At 34.2% G+C, this 20,448-nt stretch overlaps 1 protein-coding gene across 1 annotated transcript; it reads right to left on the bottom strand.

Moving 5' to 3' along the window:
- Window positions 1-375: 375 nt before the first annotated feature.
- Window positions 376-20,201, bottom strand: LOC145694160 (uncharacterized). The gene is made up of 2 exons (XM_081770273.1): window positions 19,939-20,201; window positions 376-2,353 (listed from the first exon to the last, which is right to left on the bottom strand). The coding sequence occupies exons 1-2, from the start codon at window positions 19,951-19,953 to the stop codon at window positions 791-793; spliced, it is 1,578 nt and encodes a 525-aa protein (XP_081626399.1). The 5' UTR covers window positions 19,954-20,201; the 3' UTR covers window positions 376-790.
- Window positions 20,202-20,448: the final 247 nt, after the last annotated feature.

Raw genomic sequence — 20,448 nt, 5'->3', positions numbered from 1 at the left:
AAAGATATAATTGAATAATACGAAGAAGATGATAGTATTAATTCGTAAGTCCTGAGATCTAAGGCGAGTGACAAAAATATTTTATTTTCAGGAGAGGTACAACACTAGATGATATCCTGCTTTGTCATTGAAGGACCAAGTACAAATCTACAAATTGGCACTCTTTGTCTCGAGAGTGACCATTCTACTGAAAAATCCATAATGCATTTGAAAACTCAGATTATGATTACTTTAAATCCTTCATTACTGCAGATTTTGATTCACAAAATTTGAACTTAGGAGCCTTTTGGCTGTTAGTTACATTTTTTTTTACAGATTGTATAGACTTTTTAGGCAGTAAGATTGAAAAAAGAACTTAGAAACAGAAAATACTAGTTTATTTATCAAATTTCAACAATTTATTTATTCTTTGTAACATTTTCTTGTAGAACAAAATTCAAATATATTCTGTACACAATCGAGTACAGCATTTGTAATTGATTTATACAAACAAAAGATTAGGTATGTTCTGTATGTCTGACAGTATAGTATCAGATACCATTACACAATGATGTGTACAAGTTGAATGTTATTTGTTTACAACTTGTAGCTGACAAAACTTAATAGCTACATACAACACTTGAAATTTCAACAGATAATAATCCGAGCTGCTCACAGCTGGTACCTAGTGATCTAATACCCTTTTCTGGAGTGACTGACATTTCATCGTAATCTGAAACTAGGCATCTGTCTTTTGTCTTTTGTTAACGTTTTACAAGATTATCACAGCCTTTTTATGTGGCGTAGTCATTTAACCTGAAAATTCAAACGAATAACCCTGTCCAAAATTGGGAGGTTTATTGATTTCTTCCTCATCATCGTATTCATTGATAGCTTTCGCTCTATTCGAAGGGTAATTCAGTTGTTTTGGCGCTGGTGTACTTCTACCCGAAGCAGAGTAACGAGAACTGTATAGGTTCGTAGAAGGTGAAGGTGTACTTGTTGGAAAGTATTGAGGGCCGTTATTTTGTAAGTTACTCAGTCCTTGGGTATTATAAGCTGCTAAAGAATTTTGATCAATTTCTTCAGGGCTTGAACTAGTAACGTAGTAGCCAGGACTATATGCTCCACTGGAAGAGCCAAATTGGACTTGTGGGTTATACGCTGAAACACTGTCACTAGCGCGGAATAGTGGAGAAACTGTTGGTCTTTGAGAGCCACGCACAGAAAGTTGAGGACTATAAACTGTTGCAGATCCGCCAGACGACAACTGAGGGCTGTATCCCGCAAGTGAGTTTGAGGATAGTTGAGGATTTAATACTCCTCTAGAACTTGATAACTGAGGACTGTACGCTGCTCTAGAACTTGATAACTGAGGGCTGTATGCTGCTAGTGAATTGGAAGAAAATTGAGGACTTACTGCTCCTCTGGAACTAGAAGAAAACTGAGGACTATACGCCAGCACTGGACGACCACTAGTTGATACTAGAGAACGCTGTGGTGAAAAGGAACTTGGAGATCCTCCTTCAGGTCTGGTAGGTGGCACTGCAGTGCTACCAATTGGAAGTTGTTGCAAACTATAAAGAGGATTGACTCCTCCTAAGCCTAATCCTGTAGGAAAGCCTTGGCCTAAGTCCAAACCTCCTAACCCTCCAAACAGAGGAGGAACAGGTGCTGGAACTGCTCCTGGAAGTACTCCAGTAGACGTTTGTGGTTGGGTAGGAGAGTATCTAATTGCTGGAGCAACTGTTGTGGGAGTCCGTGGTTGTGAAATTGCGTTGTATGGTGATGGACTGGCAGCAGACGATGTTACTGGTTGGTCAGATCCAGACAAAGAAACTGGTTGTCTCGGAAGATGATCACCCTCAGCAACGAACCCATTCTTTCCAGCTGTGTATCTAACAGTTACAGGTTGTCCATCTGCTCCAATATATGAATAAGACCCTTTTCTGCTTCCATCAGGTTCGATTCTTTCTCCGTGCTGCAATCCGTTGTCAGCTTGATATTGAAAATTAAACGTCCCATCCTGTCCGAGAGCTTGTTTATGTAAGATGATAGCTGGAAATGGCGCGGAATTTGGTGAGTTTGATGTCCGCTGAACAGTCTGAGGCTGCACCTGTGGTTGTTGGACGGCATATGTTTGAGGTTGATGCACAGCATACCTCTGTGGTTGTGTTTGTGGTTGTTGTTGTACTGCGTACGCTTGTTGTGGATCATAACTAATTTGTATTGGCTGTCCTCCTGATATTTGATACGGTCCTGCATAGGCTCCTCCAGGGAATCCGGAATATAGGGCATTAGGTCCTTGAGATGTGACTTGGGACGGTTGTTGATACTGTGCGATTACTGACGGAGATGCCAGGGTTATCAACGTCTGAAATGAAAAAGAAAGAAGAAATTGTGTTTAGAACAGAGCAATAAACATTTAAATATAAATATAACAATAATATTAAAAGTTCAAAACAATTGCCTTAAGGTTGGTTTAAAGGGACAATTTTTGCCGATAGATGTCACTACATTCTTCATATCTCTCTCATGTATTTTTTACCTTTCACAAAAATTCACGATTTCTCTTACAAATTTCAAACAAGAGACTCCAAATTTTTAGAGAAGGAATTTCATAACCTATCGAAAGCAACAAACTGTGCCGATTTTTTATTTAGAATTTTCTTCATTGTGGAAATGGCTTGATGGTTGAAATGGATATTCAAATCTTTAATAATATAACTATTTCAACAATTTACAAAATTCTAAATAAAAAATCGGCACGTATTGTTATCTTCAATAGATTATGAAGTTTCTTCTGTAAAAATTTGAAGTCTCTAGGTCGAAATTTGTAAGAGAAATCGTGAATTTTCGTGAAAGGTAAAAAATACATAAGAGAGATACGAAGACTGCAGTGACATCTATCGGCAAAGCTTGTCCCTTTACACCAACCTTAATTTAGAAATTCCGTTACAAATTTCTGTCGAGTTGAAGCACGGGCGTCGTTAGCTGGGGGTCGAGGGTGACGCGTCCCCCCTGATTTTAGTCAAATATATTTAAAGGAACTATACTACTTTGTATATAGTCGAAAAGAGGATTTTGATTTTGATTCATCCTACTCCCCCAGATTTAAAAAGCTAACGACGCCATTGGTTGAAGGGTGCAAAGGAAAGACATTATCGTAATCTTTTCTGGTTGATTTTAAGCTCACGTTATCATCTAGTGGCACATTGAATTCAGATGCTGGAAATGGTTTAGTGAAAAAATTGTTTCTGAGGCAATAAATACGTAAATAAATAATAAGCTAAAAGAAATAGAAGTTGCAGAGAAACCTTTTTTTCTGTTATAAACTTGCTTTTTGTCACAAAATTTTCTCTCAGTACCTTTCCATTAGATTTTATTATTATTATTATTATTATTATTATTATTATTATTATTATTATTATTATTATTATTATTATTATTATTATTATTATTATTATTATTATTATTATTATTATTACATTTCTGCTGGAGCATCCGACTTAGTTCATCAAAAATTAGAATGCATCGGAAATTCATAATTCAACTCAGAAATCCATATATGGTGCTTTTTTAACTGTCTGAAAGTAGACGAATATTCAAATAACTAAGAGAATGTTGAAAATTAAACTGTATCTGCGAATATAGAAATGCAAACATGCTCATAAATTTCGTAGTGTGGAAAAGTTTAATCCAAACGAATTCTTCCCTTAAGTCAAGGAGTACAATATGAATTTAATTTTCATCTGTACTTGCGCTAGCAAAATATTTTAACAACACGGAGACAGGAAAGGAGAGTTCTGACTTAATTATAAGCACAAATTCCAAGACATATTGTGCCTCTTGCCTTACAATATCTAAACGTGATTCATTTTCCACCTACAATCGCTTTGATTTTGTCGTATTCTAATTTACTTTCATCCCATATTCTTCACATACTTTCATCAAATTTTATCACATACTTTTAATTTTAGATTCAAAGTTTCTTTTCTTTCTTTCTTTCTTTTTTCTTTCTTTCTTTCTTTCTTTCTTTTTTTTTTTTTTTTGCATAAATTACAGAACATTATTTTCTTTGTAAGGCACATACATTTTTACTGAAATCACCGAAGAAAATGTAGTGGCTAATCCATTAATTTTTGCTACTAATTTTAGAGAACTCAAACTAAAAGTCCATTTTCTTTTTTTCATTTTTAAAAATCTCCATATTTTGCCATCATTCCTAAAATTTAATTTTAAAAGTTCAGAATATTTAGGGCCGTTTTAAAACAAATCTCGTTCTTTATCTTTCCGAAATAAACATATATAATATAGCGCTTCCAAATTATTAAAAGTTACAAGTTACAATGCTAATCATTATGAATGTATGTATGCTTCACTTGTTAAGTGCTTGTTTAAAATGTACATGTTACTGTTTATATTCATACATGATTTTTTTCTTCTTATTGCATCCCATTGTATTACATTAGGATGCTCGTATTATGTTGTGATTTTACGTAAAGATAATTAATCTCAACTCCAGATAGGGGATTCAGGATTAAATAAATGTGTGAACGCATGTTTCAAGCTAATAATTATTACACATAAAAATCAATTTGTCAATCACTCTTCTATAGATACAATAATGTTTTCTGTTAATTTTCCATTCTTAATACTATTTTGTTGTGATTTGTTACTATGATAAAAAAAACTCATGAAACAATTTTTTAACTTTTACCTGGTAATGTCATAAGTATTTTCTACCTCAAAAAATGTGGAATATAATATTTTAATATAGCACTAATATTCTCTTCTGATTGAATAATATATAAATATAAAATGCTTTTGTAAATGTAAAGGCTAGGAATGTAAGTTAGAGTTCCTGACTTTTCTTTTTCTTTTCACTAGAATTAAACATTTCGTATTGAACTCCCATAAAAGTTTCTGACATATTTTATTTATTTTTTAAAAAATCAGTAAACTAATGTAACGCTTGCAGAGAAATGGGTTTGGAAGTAAATGCAGAAAAAACTAAATACATGGAATTGCGTCGGGACCGTAATACGGCAAATTACTGATACGTTAAAATACTTTTGATAAATACTTTAAATAATACTTTTGATAAATATCTAGGATCAATATTAACAGACGAAAATCATATTCACGAATAAATTAAATGTCGACTAAAAGCAGGGCTGCCGTGTCGTGACAAAACGCTGTAACTTTGGCGAAGAAGTTTTGCGAAAATGAGCCTTAAAGTTTTCATCCGAAAATGTGATCTGTATCGTGTAGAACCAGTGTAACTAGGCAATAATGGTCAACCAATCAATTTTCACCAAATTTAATCACACAACATGCATTTACGTAACATTACATGTAACCACGTGTTTCCAAAGTCAAGATACACTATTTCTACACGATACAGATCACATTTTCGGATGAAAACTTTAAGGCTCATTTTCGCAAAACTTCTTGGCCAAAGTTACAGCGTTTTGTCACGACACGGCAGAGGGAATTCGTGTTACTATTCAGTTCAAAATCTCTTGTCGTCGCGAATTCTATCGAGGAATTTGAAGCTTAAAATATATAAAACGATAATTGTGTCTGTTGTTCTGTATGGTTGCGAAACATGGTCGCTTACTCTGAGGGAAGAACATAGACTGAAAGTATTTGAGAACAAGATCCTGAGATGAATATTCGGACCCAAGAGGAACGGGGATGGGAATGGCGGAAAATTCATAACGAGGAACTACATAATTTATACGGTTTACCCAACATTGTTAGGGTCATCAAGTCTAGGAGGCTTAGGTGGGCAGGTCATGTAGCTAGAATGGAAGAAAGTAGAAACGCTTTCAAAGTTTTGACTGAAAGAGCAATCGGAAAACGACCATTAGGAAGACCTAGGCGCAGATGGGAGGAATATTAAGATGAATCTTGCAGAGATAGGAATACAAAGTAGAAACTGGATCCAATTGGCTAAGGATAGAAGTCGGTGGAGAGCTTTTGTGAACGCGGCATTGTACCTCTGGGTTCCATAGGCCACAGAGTTAGCTAGTTAATGAACTAATGAAGATACAATAGCAGTGATAGATAGATAAACTCAAAAGTTTCTTTCTTTCTTTCCAGATTACAAGTGAATCCATAGACGGCGTTACCAGGGAAAGTTTACCCTAATTGAAGAAAATAGTGACTTCGCTAAAAAAAAAAATCGCTAGTTAGGGAAGAACTAGACCATCGTATTGACATTGTCCGTTTGACGAAAGGAACACATGTAGAAATATATTGATACAGTATACAAAAGTGTTTGAGTTTGAGTGTTTGATGTTTCTCTCACTGTTATCAGTTTGTATCTACACTAGTTTCTGATTTATTAATAATTAAAAAAATGTTGTATACATCCTGTATAAATATATATAGAGAACAATTTCTTATTTGCAAACATTGCTTGGAATAAGTCTTATACTAGTTGTAATCAGGGGAAAAATTGGATCTAAAAAGGTAGGGGAAGTGATGTCTCACCGTCCTCGTGCCTATCTTTGCCCATTGTAATTTTTTAGGAAGCAGAGGGACGCCATAAATATTTTCTGGAAGTGAGGGAATGGTGCACGTCGCATTCCCCCTCTTTTACCCCTGGTTGTAATACATTAATTATTATTATTTCTAAACATTGTAGCTTGTTAGACAATATGATATATTTATTGCTTCAATTGGAGTATAACGTCCCTTTGAGTACTAAGGGTAGACCTACATAAGACGTGGACCTACAGCTTAACATGAGATCTGAACCATATGAGCCCGTACTGGGAATCAAACCCTGGACTCCTGTATCGGAAACGTGTACAATAACCATATAGCGAATAGGGAACTCATATTATATTCATATTTCGATTGTTGTATATTCTGGCGTACGTATGTCTGAAGATGTTTGAATCGACCTGTGGTTGGGGATAGTTAGAGAACCTAATACTCAAATTTTTAGACGTATTCAAATTAAATTGACTTATTAGTGCCTGTTAGTGAACGTATGCGCGATATGTCTGCGAATTTGATATTCTAATGGTAATATGAATAAAAGAGTATTTATTTATGAATGTAGTTTATGAATTAAATATTGTATGTTATCTATAAATGAGTGAGTGTAGATGAATGAATAAATAATGAGAACCTTTCTCTAATTATTAACTTAACGAACATTTTCGAGCCAATATATATCAAATATTAACTTGTAACTTGTAACTGTTAATAATTTGGGAGCTCTATATTGTATACGTTTATTTCGGAAAGATAAAGAACGAGATATTTTTAAACGACCCTTAATGTTCTGAACTCTTTAAATTACATTTTAGGAATGACGGCAGAATATGGAAATTTATAATAATAATAATAATAATAATAATAATAATAATAATAATAATAATAATAATAATAATAATAATAATAATAATAATAATAATAATAAAAGAGAACTTTTAGCTTCAGTTCTCTAAAATTACTACCAAAAATTAATATCTATACTGCAATTTAAAACATTATTTTAGTTTAACGTCCCTCGATTATGCACCAAGGCTAAGGGAGACCGTGATGAGATGGATTTCTCTAGAACAGAATACAAATTGTAGAAGTATCCCACTTAAACGAAGACTCGAAATATATGAGTAAGCACAAATCAAAACCTGAATACATCAACGTAGGTGTTGCACAAGGATCAATTGTAGGTCCTATACTGTTTTTTCTCTACATAAATGATACACCAGATCATCTTAGAGAGACTAAACTTATTTTATATGCAGACGATATAAATGTCATTATAAAATGAGAACCATCCAAAATCCAAAAGAAAATAGATAACAGTTTGTCACAGATAGTTTCCTGGTTTGCAAACGACAAACTATTTCTAAACTCCGAAAACACATCCTGCATTCTAACCACGCTAAATTGACATCATATCCAGTATTTCGAATAGACGAAAAAATAACGAAGCCAGCCGAAACAGTCAAGTTTCTTGATCTTCTGATAGGTAATATTTTGTCCTAGTCTCAACATATTGCAAAATTATCTCACGAATTATCCTCTGTAATCTTCCTAATAAGATCACTTGTTCCCATTTTAAGAAGAAAAACTGTACTAACGGCTTATTATGCACTGTTCCACAGCAAAATCAGATATGGAATAACCTTTTGGGGTTCATTCACTGAATTTAAGGAAGTTTTTATACTCCAAAAGAAAGTGATAAAAATAATCACCAATACTTCATATTATACTTCTTGCAGAACTCTATTCAAAGATCTAAATATTCTTCCACTTTCTTCACTGTATATATACGAAACATTACTTTTGGTCCACAAGAAACATGAACTGTACACAAAGATCTCAGATAAACATGAATATCATACGAGAACGAAGTTACATCTCCCAAGTTCCTCTTTATAATACCACTTTATTTTCGAAAACAATTACATACAATGGTGTACGCCAATGTAAATGGTCATTGAACGTAATAAAATTCAATTCAATTCAATTTCAAAAATATTTCTGAGTTTCATGTTACACTGAGGTACTATAGAACATGAAAATACTTGTGCACGAACTTTGACGTTGAAAATTGTCTGAAACAAGGATATGCATTATCGCCATTATTATTCAATTTTGTTCTGGAATAAGGAAGATTAAATATGGCAACCAGGGTCTAAAGCTGAAAGGCACTTGCCAGGTTACAGCTTATGGTGATGAAATCAATTTGATAGGAGATGATATGGGAACAATAGAAAGAAACGCAGAAGCTTTATTAAACGCTTGCAAGGACATGAATTTAGAAGTAAATGCAGAAGAAACAAAATGCATAGAAATTTGCTATGATTGTAATACTGCAAATTTCCTAGATATGGATACGTTAAAATATCAAGTAATATTTTCGACGAAGTGGTCACTTTCAAATATCTAAGATCAACATTAACAGATCAAAAACATATCCACGAATAAATTAAATGGCGACTTGATGTAGGGAATATGAGTTATTATTCAGTCCAAACTGTTTTGTCTTTACGGATTCTGTCGAAGAATTTGAAGCTTAAAATAGTATATCGAATTATGTCTGTTACGCTGTGTGGCTGCGAAACATTGCCGCTTAGGAAAGAACACAGAATGAAAGTATTTGAAAATAAAATCCTGAGATGAATATTTGCACCCAAGAGGGACGGGAATAGGAAATGGCGAAAATTTCGTAACTAGGAACTGCATATTTTATACCGCATACCTAACGTTGTTAGGATCATTAAGTTCAGAGAACTAGGTGGGCAGATCATGTAGTCAGAATGGAAAAAGTAGTTTCAACACTTTAAAAAATCAACTGAAAATTCAATTCAAAAATGACCATTAGGAAAGCCGAGGCAGATGAAAGGACAAAATTAATCTCGATCTGGCAGAAATAGGAAAACAAAACAGTATGAAGATTCATTTACGTGGTCATATACTTAATTGAAGTTTAGATTTATTTACCTCTCCTAAAGTATATATATATAAGTGCTAAAAAGTGGTATTAAACTTCAAATAGAGAAACAACTGTTTAACTCCTTCCATCTTTTCCTTTTATATTTAAAACTACATATAGGCCTATATGAAAATATGCGCGTGTCTCCTTAAAGTTAAGAAGTCAATTACAGTATGAATTACAAAAAGGAATGACAGTTGAATAACAGATTGCGGAAGACGAATATTGCTACCGCTGCTACCACTATAACTGTTACTATTCGCTGTAGACGCTATTGAGAGTTAGTGAAAGTTTCTTCTCAATATCTCACAGTATATGAATGTCATGGACGTTAAAAGCCCTTTGAAATAACTCTGTAAAATTATTTAACGGTTTTTGTTATAATTTGCGTAGACGTGCCTCAGACGCCATTGAATTCAACATAATGATCTTGTCACGTACGTTCATATATATTACAGAATAACGCTCTTTTCTTGTTACGTAACAGCGAAATATATATCATATAACACTTTTTTATATGTCGAGATATGAAATAGTGGTAGAATTGTTTTATTTTCCCATTGTTTTATTCCAGGAGAACTTTATTGCTTGCCATGAGTTTACACGTGTTATGGTCAATCGTAAGGTTTTTAGTTATGTTTCAAGGATTCGTGGGCAAACTTACTATTGTTGTTAAATTAACTCTTTTTTCACGAACCGGGATAACTCACTATTTTTTTTAAATGAAAATATTTTATGAAGGAAATAGGTCTTCTATATAAAAGAATCTAACACCTTTGCTTTCTTACTAATATCTAATTACTATTTAAATCAAGGAGTGTGTTATGGGGTAACTCAATTACTCCTGTTGGAATATTAAGGCTATTATATATATATATATATATATATATATATATATATATATATATATATATATATATATATATATATATATATATAATTACGGAATATTGTCAGTATATTACGAATCAAACACAAAGAATTTTTAAAAAGTAACATTTGTATCTTGCGTAAACAGCAAAACAAAACTTTTTTTTTTAAAAAAGGAAAAGATCGAAACAACAGTATGTTAGGGTAGGTTTTGATGGTTAAAATTAGGTTAGGTTATTTGAATATGCATAAAATTTGCAATAAAATAAAATTGAACTCTGTCCACTCCAGAGCTTGTACACTATTGTAATGATTTAAATTTCTTGATTGGTTGGTTGATCAGGGCTTAGCGTTTGTTTCGGCACCAAGGCTATATGAGATGTGGACCTACAGACGAGGACGCAGATTCAAACCATATGAGCTCTCACTGGGAATCGAAGATGGGTCCCCATGCCGAGGCAAGGAGGCTAATTATACGCATATGATTTTATATTTGTCGTTAATTAAAGACAGTACCAAGAAACAAGATACATTTTGACCAAATTTACATTTATTAAATGTTTCCTGGAAAAATATGTATGGTGTAACCAAGTTACACTTCTTGTTAGATAACGGTCAACTTTAATCCTTGGTAAAGCAAAAGAGAAAGATACGCAGAGCCCTAGCAAGTATACCAGGCATTAAGGAAACGATGAAGACGAAAAACACAAAAGAAAATTATTATTATTATTATTATTATTATTATTATTATTATTATTATTATTATTATTAATAATAATAATAATAATAATAATAATAATAACAATAATAATAATAATAAATAACGACACGACGCTAGTTTGAAATATAGGTACACAATCTATATTTTTTTCAGTTGAAGAAGAAAATTGACTCGTATTTAGTAAAAAAGATCTTGCTTGTTCTGTTCACAATAAAAGCTTTAAAAAAGCAGTTATTAGATATTATATATAAGATATTTATGATAATCGAATAATAATCGAACAATAATCGAATATATTTGTAATATCATAGTTGTTCAGTCGTAATTAATGAGTTCTAAATCTCTTAGAAAAAATCCTGGAAAACTTGATACAAAATATATTTGATTGATATCATAAATTATGCAAAATAAGCAAATTACTGTCAAAATGCTAACACATTGACTACAATCAAAACTTCTTTTTTTAAAAGAGGTGCAAAATTCACTCTGTTAGGATCCTTAACATATTTGCGGTAACGAGCCTGGTATCAGAGCTTCGATTCCTGGTAAGGATAGAAATTTCTTTGTGTTAACCCAGTAAGAGAAGAATAACAATTGACAATATTTCTTATGCGACGTACTGTATTTATCTAAATAAATTCAGGGCAAACACCGTATGCATGAGTTTTCTCGAGGTGTGCCAGTTTCCTCCCACTTCCTGAATTTATCCATTGCTTTCATTATCAACATCACCGTCTCCTTTAGCCTACACAGTGTAATCGCAAGACTGAAACTAAAATATATCATTTTTATTTTTTCTCAACAAATTCAGAATGAACTTGTCTACTAGGCTGCAAATCAAAAGCACCACGCAAATAATGAACAAAATATAGACAAAAAAAAAAAACTATTTTGTATGAACTGATTACGGTTATAAATTATAGAGAATACCTGTACACATTTTATCATTATGCTATCGATAGAGGCTCTTTAGCTTGAGCTTACACATTTCAAAAGATTTTTGTTAGACCAGTGCTACCTTGTCTGTTAACACTTTTACTAGTATTGAGAATAATGGCGTTTGAATGTCAAACTATCTTGTTCAGTACTTCGCTTAACGCTAATAATATGCAGCGTTTCTTTCAAGTATACTTCCGAGGGAGTCGAGAGGGCGATGAGACAAAACACATTAAATTACGGTAATATGTCACACTTGTGACGTCCTTTAGCAAATAGTGCTCCCGTGCATCCCACCTCCATACTTTGATTTTATCCTCTCCCCGGATAAAATTTCCAGGAAGAAAGCCTCGTATTATATCAGGAAAATATTCCAGAGTTCAAGTTAGCAAATCTCAGCATCTGTCACATTCTATTTTCCATGTGTATCGAAACCACAATAGATCAATATACTAGATTGGGTTACAAGTTGCGGATTGGGCGATTTTTTAAAGTGCTCTCGCTACCAAAATTTCAAATTGGACACGGTAGTTTTGGGGGCTACTTTTAATTTTATTGCCTAGGCCTAATAGTTGAACGGAACTGTGTGAACGTGAACGTTGTAAATGTAGCTATATATATATTCCATATTAAGATAATGAGTAAAGTACAATACAAACTCCCGAAATCCACGGAGCACAGATAAAGAATTTAGCAAACAAATTGAAGAAGTGAGGAATAATAGTGAGAAAGACTACTGTAAACTTTATAAAGGGTTATCTCAGAGTCAATAAAATTGACTTAAACAATTTTTTTTTTTAACCCTTTGGGGCACTTATGGTACAATTTGTACCATACGGGTGTTTCATGGTACGTACATTGCCTATTACCATTTTTGTTCTATGGCGATAATGTTAAAACCGGAAATAGTTAATTTGACACACTTCCTGTTTGAAGAAAGGGTTAATGAAGAAGGTGGAACCTATCCTTGGTACAATGAATCGATTACAAAAGGCCACATCTCGATATCTCTTACCATTCTTTTTCTGTGGAAATCAGTATTGAAACCGAAAGTGATAATAAATTTGAAGCACTTCTGATTTTGGTAGAGTTATTGGGTTAGTCATGAAACCTTACCTTGAGACGGTTTATCGTTAGCAAAAAATCTCTTCTCACTATCCGTTACCGTTTTCGTTCGATGCCGATAAACGTTGAACCGGAAATGACCAATTTGAACCATTCAATCGATGCCGATTTGAATTAAAAAGTTAACGGAGGAGATGGATCCTATTCATTGGACGCTGAACGGACCCGCGGATGGACGGACAAAGCCGTTCTATAAGACCTTCGACACTTATGCATAGTTTGGAAGTCTAAAAACACATCACTTTGGGCTGGAAATCCACTAAATTAGTAATACTGTTCGTGCACACTCTCATTTGCTCCACTTTATCATTACATATTATACGTAATTTTGCATTATTTATTTAAGCTTGCATATAAAAGATAATGTAACCGGGGTCAGTGGTGGGTTCTGTAATCCATTTCTCTTGAAGGCGAGATAGTATGGTCGATTTTGCGTAGTGGTCTATGCACCCGCCAGTTGCAGTTTATTCAAACACCGTCGTAGACTGAACTCCACATTCATTCTAGGCAATGTTCTCTTTCATAATCTCGGTATTGTAGAAGACGTGAAACAAAACAAACAACACACAAAATAGAAATGAAAGTCAAACTCATAAAAGACAATGCATTTGAAACTCATTTTTGTATATGGTTCCGTTGATACATTTTCTTTTGAAAAATTAATTATTTTTTGTCTTTAATCCAGTGACATGGTCAATTTGGATTAATCAAGAAATTCTGCATAAAAATGTAAGTCGAATACGCTTAATTAGATAAACAAATTTCTACAACTCAAAGTGATATGTCATTAAAGAAATGGAGCAAGCTCCATCCTGTAACACGTGTTCAATTCTCTCAGTAGGTTTAACGTGAATGGTTAGTGTCTTATGACATATTTTCAGTGTCTAAATTATTAATTTTCACGTAGTAATCACTAGAACTAAGAAAATGTGTTCTGTATTTTACAATGAAAAGTCATGGGTAATTTCATTATACTTAATTTTCCATTCATTTCATTAATTACTTTTCCAAAAAGTTTCCTCGTTTTACTGATCTTAATCGCCCTCATTTTCAGTCAGATTGACTCTCAGATTTCCATTGTAGGAATTATTTTATATCATCATCAATAGTGATGTGAAATAACTGGTATCTAATCCCAATCACGTGAGTCTCTTGGGAATTTTTCACCATTAAGGGCCAACACAAGATAGTTTTCCCCTCTAATTTACCTTGTCAATCTTACTAAAATTTTAATCCACAATTTGCCTTTATAGTCCATACCTTATGTAGCTTCTCATCCATGGAAACCATGAAGAAGAATCACGTAACTTCTCATCCATGAAGAATTACGTTTAAACTTCTGAAAGTCTCGTTATGAACTTCTGAAGCATAAACTATACTATGGAATTTCACTAAAGTCTCATTAAATTAATTCACTAATAAGACTCGCAACGTGCAGCACTTACAACGTTATAGATTAGAACATTTAATAGTAAGTTCAAGGTTGTATATAAATATTTAGGATTTCCTTTACACTATGAAGTCTACTTTTAAACTTGAATAAAAGTGAATGTTTCCACGCTAATGTTAATAAGATTGACAAGCTAAATTAGATGGGACAACTATCTTGTGTTGGTCCTTAGCGGTGAAAAATTGCCAAGAGACATTTGGGATTAGGTACAAGTTATTTCACATCACGAATGATGATGATGTGAAGTAATTCCTACAATGAGAAACTGAGAATTGATCTGACTGAAAATGAGTGCGATTTTCAGTGTGGATAAAATTAGGAAGAAAAATGCCGATTCTTATCTAATTTTCATACAATTAATTCCTTGAAAAATCGGATCACAACGAAAAACTAACATTTTTATTACAGTGTCTGAGGTCATGGAGTATTGTTCAGTATGGGTCAGAAACATGAACATTGCGCAAAAGCGATGAAAAACGACTGGAAGCTTTTGAAATATGGGTGTGGAGAAGAATGGGGAGAATTAGCTTGGTCGAACGGAAAACAAATGAGAGGGTGTTAGAAATGGTGTGGGAGTAAGAACAATTTAATGTATTATTAAGAACAGGAAGAAAAACTGGTTGGGATTTTGGCTAAGAAGGAACTGTATCATGAGGGACGTGTTAGAGGGTATGGTGGCAGGAAAGAGAGGGAGGTGACGGAGACTACAATTAATGGATGATATTAATACAGAAAAATCGTACGTAAAGACGAAAAGATTAGCGGAAGAGTATGCAACATTTAAGATTCTCAGTTGCGGGAAGTGACCTGACAATAAGGAGAGAATATTTATGATGATGATCTAAGATCATACTTTGCTCAAATTCTATTTTTTGAAAAATGTTTTTTTTTTTAATCAAGATTGTTATTACTTGTCTTCGTTTAAACAGAAGTATTTATACATTATGCTTCATTTCCTTTCATCACAAGTTGTTGTGGTTTTTAGAAGATTTCCTTTGGAAAGAAAGCCTTGTGATGAGAAAATATTGGTAGGATAACCTACGTTGAACATGAAGGGAAATAAGGTTCCAAAAGAAAATTTCGAAGCTCTAGGAATGGGAATCTCCCCCCCCCCCCGCCGCCCTTTTCTCGAGCCGTTCCTAAAAATATCACTGGTCATTAAAGTCCGCTTCTCAAAGGTAGCAAATGTGAACTAGCATTTGATTTATCTGCGAGTATTTTTTCACGTCAGCGATCCTTCAATGATTGATTTTGACTTTCTATACAAACATGCTTGATAAGGTAGCAACTGCGATTTTCAATCTCTGATCTCACATGACGTGAATGATTACAGTAAGTCATTAAATGGAATAAAAATTTCGATGTCAATTAAATCACGTCTATGATCGGTCACATAATAAATAATAACATTTTAAGGTCGTTTATGATATTGATGGTGATCTACAAAGAAACAAACAAAATTGTTGCAACCTTTTCCAAAAAAGAAAAGAAAAGAAAAAGAAAAAAGAAAAAAAAGATTTTCGACTTCTCTTCATGAAGAAACTACGGTACCATTTATTCGAGGGAATTTTGAGAAAATAATAATAAAATCCTAAGGAGTTTCTTAAAAGTATTAACACTTGCTTTCGATTCGTTCAGTATTGGCGTCAGCAGTGACGACGCTAGAGAGAGGCAAGGAAGGCGAGCGCCCCTGGTTACGTCACCTGCCTCATTAAAGTAGACCACGTAATATGAAATTATTATTTTTCGGTAAACAGAGAAATTGCTGTCCACCCAAAACTTCTCTGTCCCTCCACTTGCCACCCGCCTAAGAAATTAAAACTAGCGTGGTCACTGGGGGCAGCCAAACCTTTCTCCGCACATGAATAGATGGGCATTCAAAATTTACTTTTTTCTTTGTCTGTATTTATGTCCTTAGTTAGCAACAAAGCTATATACAACAAGATTACAGTTAGTGAGAGCTGAACTTGTGTTGCTTAGGTCGGGAATCAAATTCGGGACCTCGTACACCAAAGGCATAAATGTAGCCACTAAACCAATGAGGTCATTAGGCCCTACCTCCTCACTATATGAAGATTATTGAAAATCTAAAACTTCTATCGTTACAATACGGTTAGTGTATGCACCCTCATTGCGGGAGAAACGTGTTCGATTCCCAGTGGGAGCGCATTGATTCTATTCAGATCTGTTTAATATATTCTTGGTGCGAAAGGAACGCTAAATTCCAATCCAACCATTCAAGACTACATCATTAACATTTAATTTATTTATCTATTTACTAATGAAGGTCTAAATTCAGTTGTGAAGTTCTTTCATAATGGAAACAATTAACAATGAGACTTCGGAATAAAGTCTGGAAGCCAATCAGACTCTTTACTTAAATGTACAGTACTAAATCATTATTCGAGTAGTTTGACTGAGTGAACACACAGAAAACTCTTAGTCAATATGTCAGGTAGCGACATTCGAACCCAGGTTCTTTTGGTCAAGTATCGAAAACACTATTTATTTACTCCTTCTTGCCTAGATATTTTTGCTTTTGCAATATCTTTTGGGGCCGCAGTGGCTCAGTGGTAGAGCGTTCACCTGTGGTGCATGGGGTCCTTGGATCCCAGCTCGGGCCAAATGAACTTTGTGGTGGACAAACACCGTGTGCGTGGGTTTTCTCGGGGCTTTTTCATTTTCCGATAATAATAATAATAATAATAATAATAATAATAATAATAATAATAATAATAATAATAATAATAATAATAATAATAATAATAATAATAATAATAATAATACATCACATTACTGGAGAACACTGCCAAAAATATCTACTGAAACTGATCGTATTGTTTATCATATAACCTTAACAGAATGTAGCTAGGGGAGACCTCGGAGGCTGAGCGACTTGTGACCTTGCTCAGCCCTCCTTGAAATTTTCGATTCTTTTTTGGTATGCATGTACATGAATCCGAGGTGAACTCAAATCAGTCCCCCTTCCCCCCTCCAAAAAAAAATGATAGCTGCTGTCTTAAGTGTTCTGCTTATGGGCCTGAATCCTAATACACCTATTAATAGACAAAATTACATCTTTAATTTCTACTGCACCAAATATGAAGAAGCGTGGGATACTTTATCTCTGTGTGCCACAAGATTTTATTTTGTTTTCCTTAGCTACAAGTGAGAGCTCTCCAGAACTTGGAAATGGCCAGAACCGGTTTCTTTCTGTAATATTTCTAACCTCATATAAAGTAATCAATACCAAAAGATTAAATGGCGAACTAAGTCAGCGTGAGCCATAAATAGAAAATGAATTTTAAAAATAACGGTTACGTTCTTTTAAAATTATTTTTATTTAATTTGTATTTGACAGCTTGGCATTATTAAAAGAGTTCTAATTTGGAATGATTAATATATGATATTTGTAATACATGGTGGCTCAGTGGCACAGCACTTACTTCCAGTGTGAGGAATCCTCGGTTCGATCTCAGATCATGTGAGGTTGCGCTGGGCAACATCGTATTCGTGGGTTTTCTCAGGATTCTCTCATTTCCTTTTACATTCTAATTTCATCGATTCTTTCATAATCATCCACTTTCCTTAATACCTAGGTAATTCGTTTCCTTTAGCCTGCAGAGCATAATCGTTGTGACGTAACACTAGAAATGTCATTTCATATTACTAACTCATTTACCGATCTCTTCCTTACTCACATATCTGTAAGGGAAAAAGAATAAAGAATGAATTCATTTTGTTCGGCTAGAATTTCATCGTCTTTATAACGCTCTGAAGTTAGCTAAAGTTAAATTAAATTTATAAGTGGCATTATCAGAAATAGTGCTTTATTCATAATTTCACAATTAAATTCTGTCAGTAGCTTGAGCTCCTTCCTTGTACTTCACGACCCACAGGTTAGGAACCATTGAGGTAGAGAAGGCAGTGAGTGATAAGTGTAACTAACTAACTGGCTATGGGGGAACAACGAGTGAGTCGTTACAAATGGGAGGTGAAGACTCAATATAAACTCACATGGTCTAAGATCAAACCTGCCACTCATTGAACCAGCATTGTATCTCTGAATCATATTGCTTTTTATTTCTCAAGTCTTGACTACATAAAATGAGAGCTGGAATCAGAGCAAAAGGTGCTCCGATCTGGAATCCACCTCTGGACGAAGCGCACAGAGAGTAGTCGTCTAATCAATTTGATTTGGATTTGAATTGAATTTTGTATTCCTTTTAACAGCTTGAGACATAGACCTACGTGGAATCCCAAATCACATGATCTCCCGGCGGAAATTGATCCCAGTTCTTCCGAGCCAAGTCGTCTCTCTCTCTCAAAAAAAAAAAAAAAAAAAAAAAAAGAAAAAAAAGAAAAAAAAGAAATAAAATCTTTCAATTTAACGCCCCACGAATATGCCCTTTAGGCTGAGAGAGAAACGTATGATTACGGCAAATGAATGATGATGAAAGAATTGGTGAAATGAGAATGCGGAAGGAGGTAGGACTACCCCGAGAAAACCCATAGACGCAATGTTGTCCACCATAAACTTCCTTGGTCGGGAATCGAACCAGGGACCCTACACACTAGAGGTAAACACTCTGCCACTGAGCCACCGTGCTCCACCTCGTCTACTCGAGGAACACAAAATATGATTTTATTTATTTATTTATTTATTTATTTATTTGCAGTGCTTTGGTTTCGTTGATACACAAGATGATCTCATGCTGTAGGATGTAATAAATTGAAAGTTCTGAGTTCAATTCCGTCTTATTCTTGCCATTTCTGAGTAATTTATTTTAATTAATACCATAACCAATAACATTGTCTCCATGTTCTGTATAAAATCATTTCATACACAACGATCATAAATAAGTGTTCAAAGTATGGAAGAAGCTGATGTTTAAGCTCATAATTTACTTTAGTTTAAGCCAGATAATTGCGTCACATAATGTTTGACCTGATCAGCAGATAGCCACAACAACATACTAAAATGTATAATAGACTATAAAAGAATTTCATAGGCTATATAATTATGATTGATTGTGATTTTTGAATTCTATAGCCATCTTGCGCACGAACAATGCAAGAATTCATATTTGCACCGAGAATCGAACACATAACTCGTGAACCTTAAACAAGTCACTTCATTAGCAAAAGATAAACCAAGTAGGTCGCTACTTTTCCACAGTGAACGAATTCCACATTAAGTACTCTAAAAGGTATATCAACACTTATACATCACTTAAGGTAATATGTATAAACACCACACTTGGGTTGGGTCCTTCCGGAAGCTGGAAGAACGAAGATCATCACTCAGAAAGAAGCGTAGAAACTGTTTTCTTTTAGGACACTAAAAAAAAATCACTATACCACTCGATTTTTTAACCGTATACTTACTATTATCAAAATCATATTGGCACGATGTTGGCAATGCAAGAATCACTACAGACTTAGATTCCGAAAAGAACGGTGAGAGTAGTTTTTATACTGGGAGTGCGTGGAGGGAAGGTGGGAGGTTTGAAAATTGGGTGGGGAGTAGGTCGGGTGGCCTTCTCGTCCCTCGCCTTGTGGAGAAAGGGATATTTGCTTCACTTGAGTGACTATACTCCGTTGCTCTCAAGCCTGTGAGAACTAAGTAAAGATACAAGAACTTCGCCCAACAAGCCAGTCTTCTGAGCTAAGTTACGTGGTTGACCTTTAGACCCCCAGCAAGTTTTGGTTTTTCCCAATCAACCGGAAGTATCAACTATATCGAATATCGAAATTAACACTTTTTTATATATATATACACGAAAATGAAGCAATAATGCGGCATGATGTTTAGTAAATTAGAATGCAAGTAAGACAAAAAATTTTAAAAAGACAGAAAAGAAGGTAACCTGCTATCCGGAAGAGTACATTTTAAAT

The sequence above is a fragment of the Thermobia domestica genome, chromosome 9 (assembly GCF_964235325.1).
Source record: "Thermobia domestica chromosome 9, izTheDome1.hap1.1, whole genome shotgun sequence".
NCBI lineage: Eukaryota > Metazoa > Arthropoda > Insecta > Zygentoma > Lepismatidae > Thermobia > Thermobia domestica.
The sequence above is the reverse complement of the archived record's forward strand: the minus strand, read 5'-3'. Positions and strand labels throughout refer to the sequence as shown.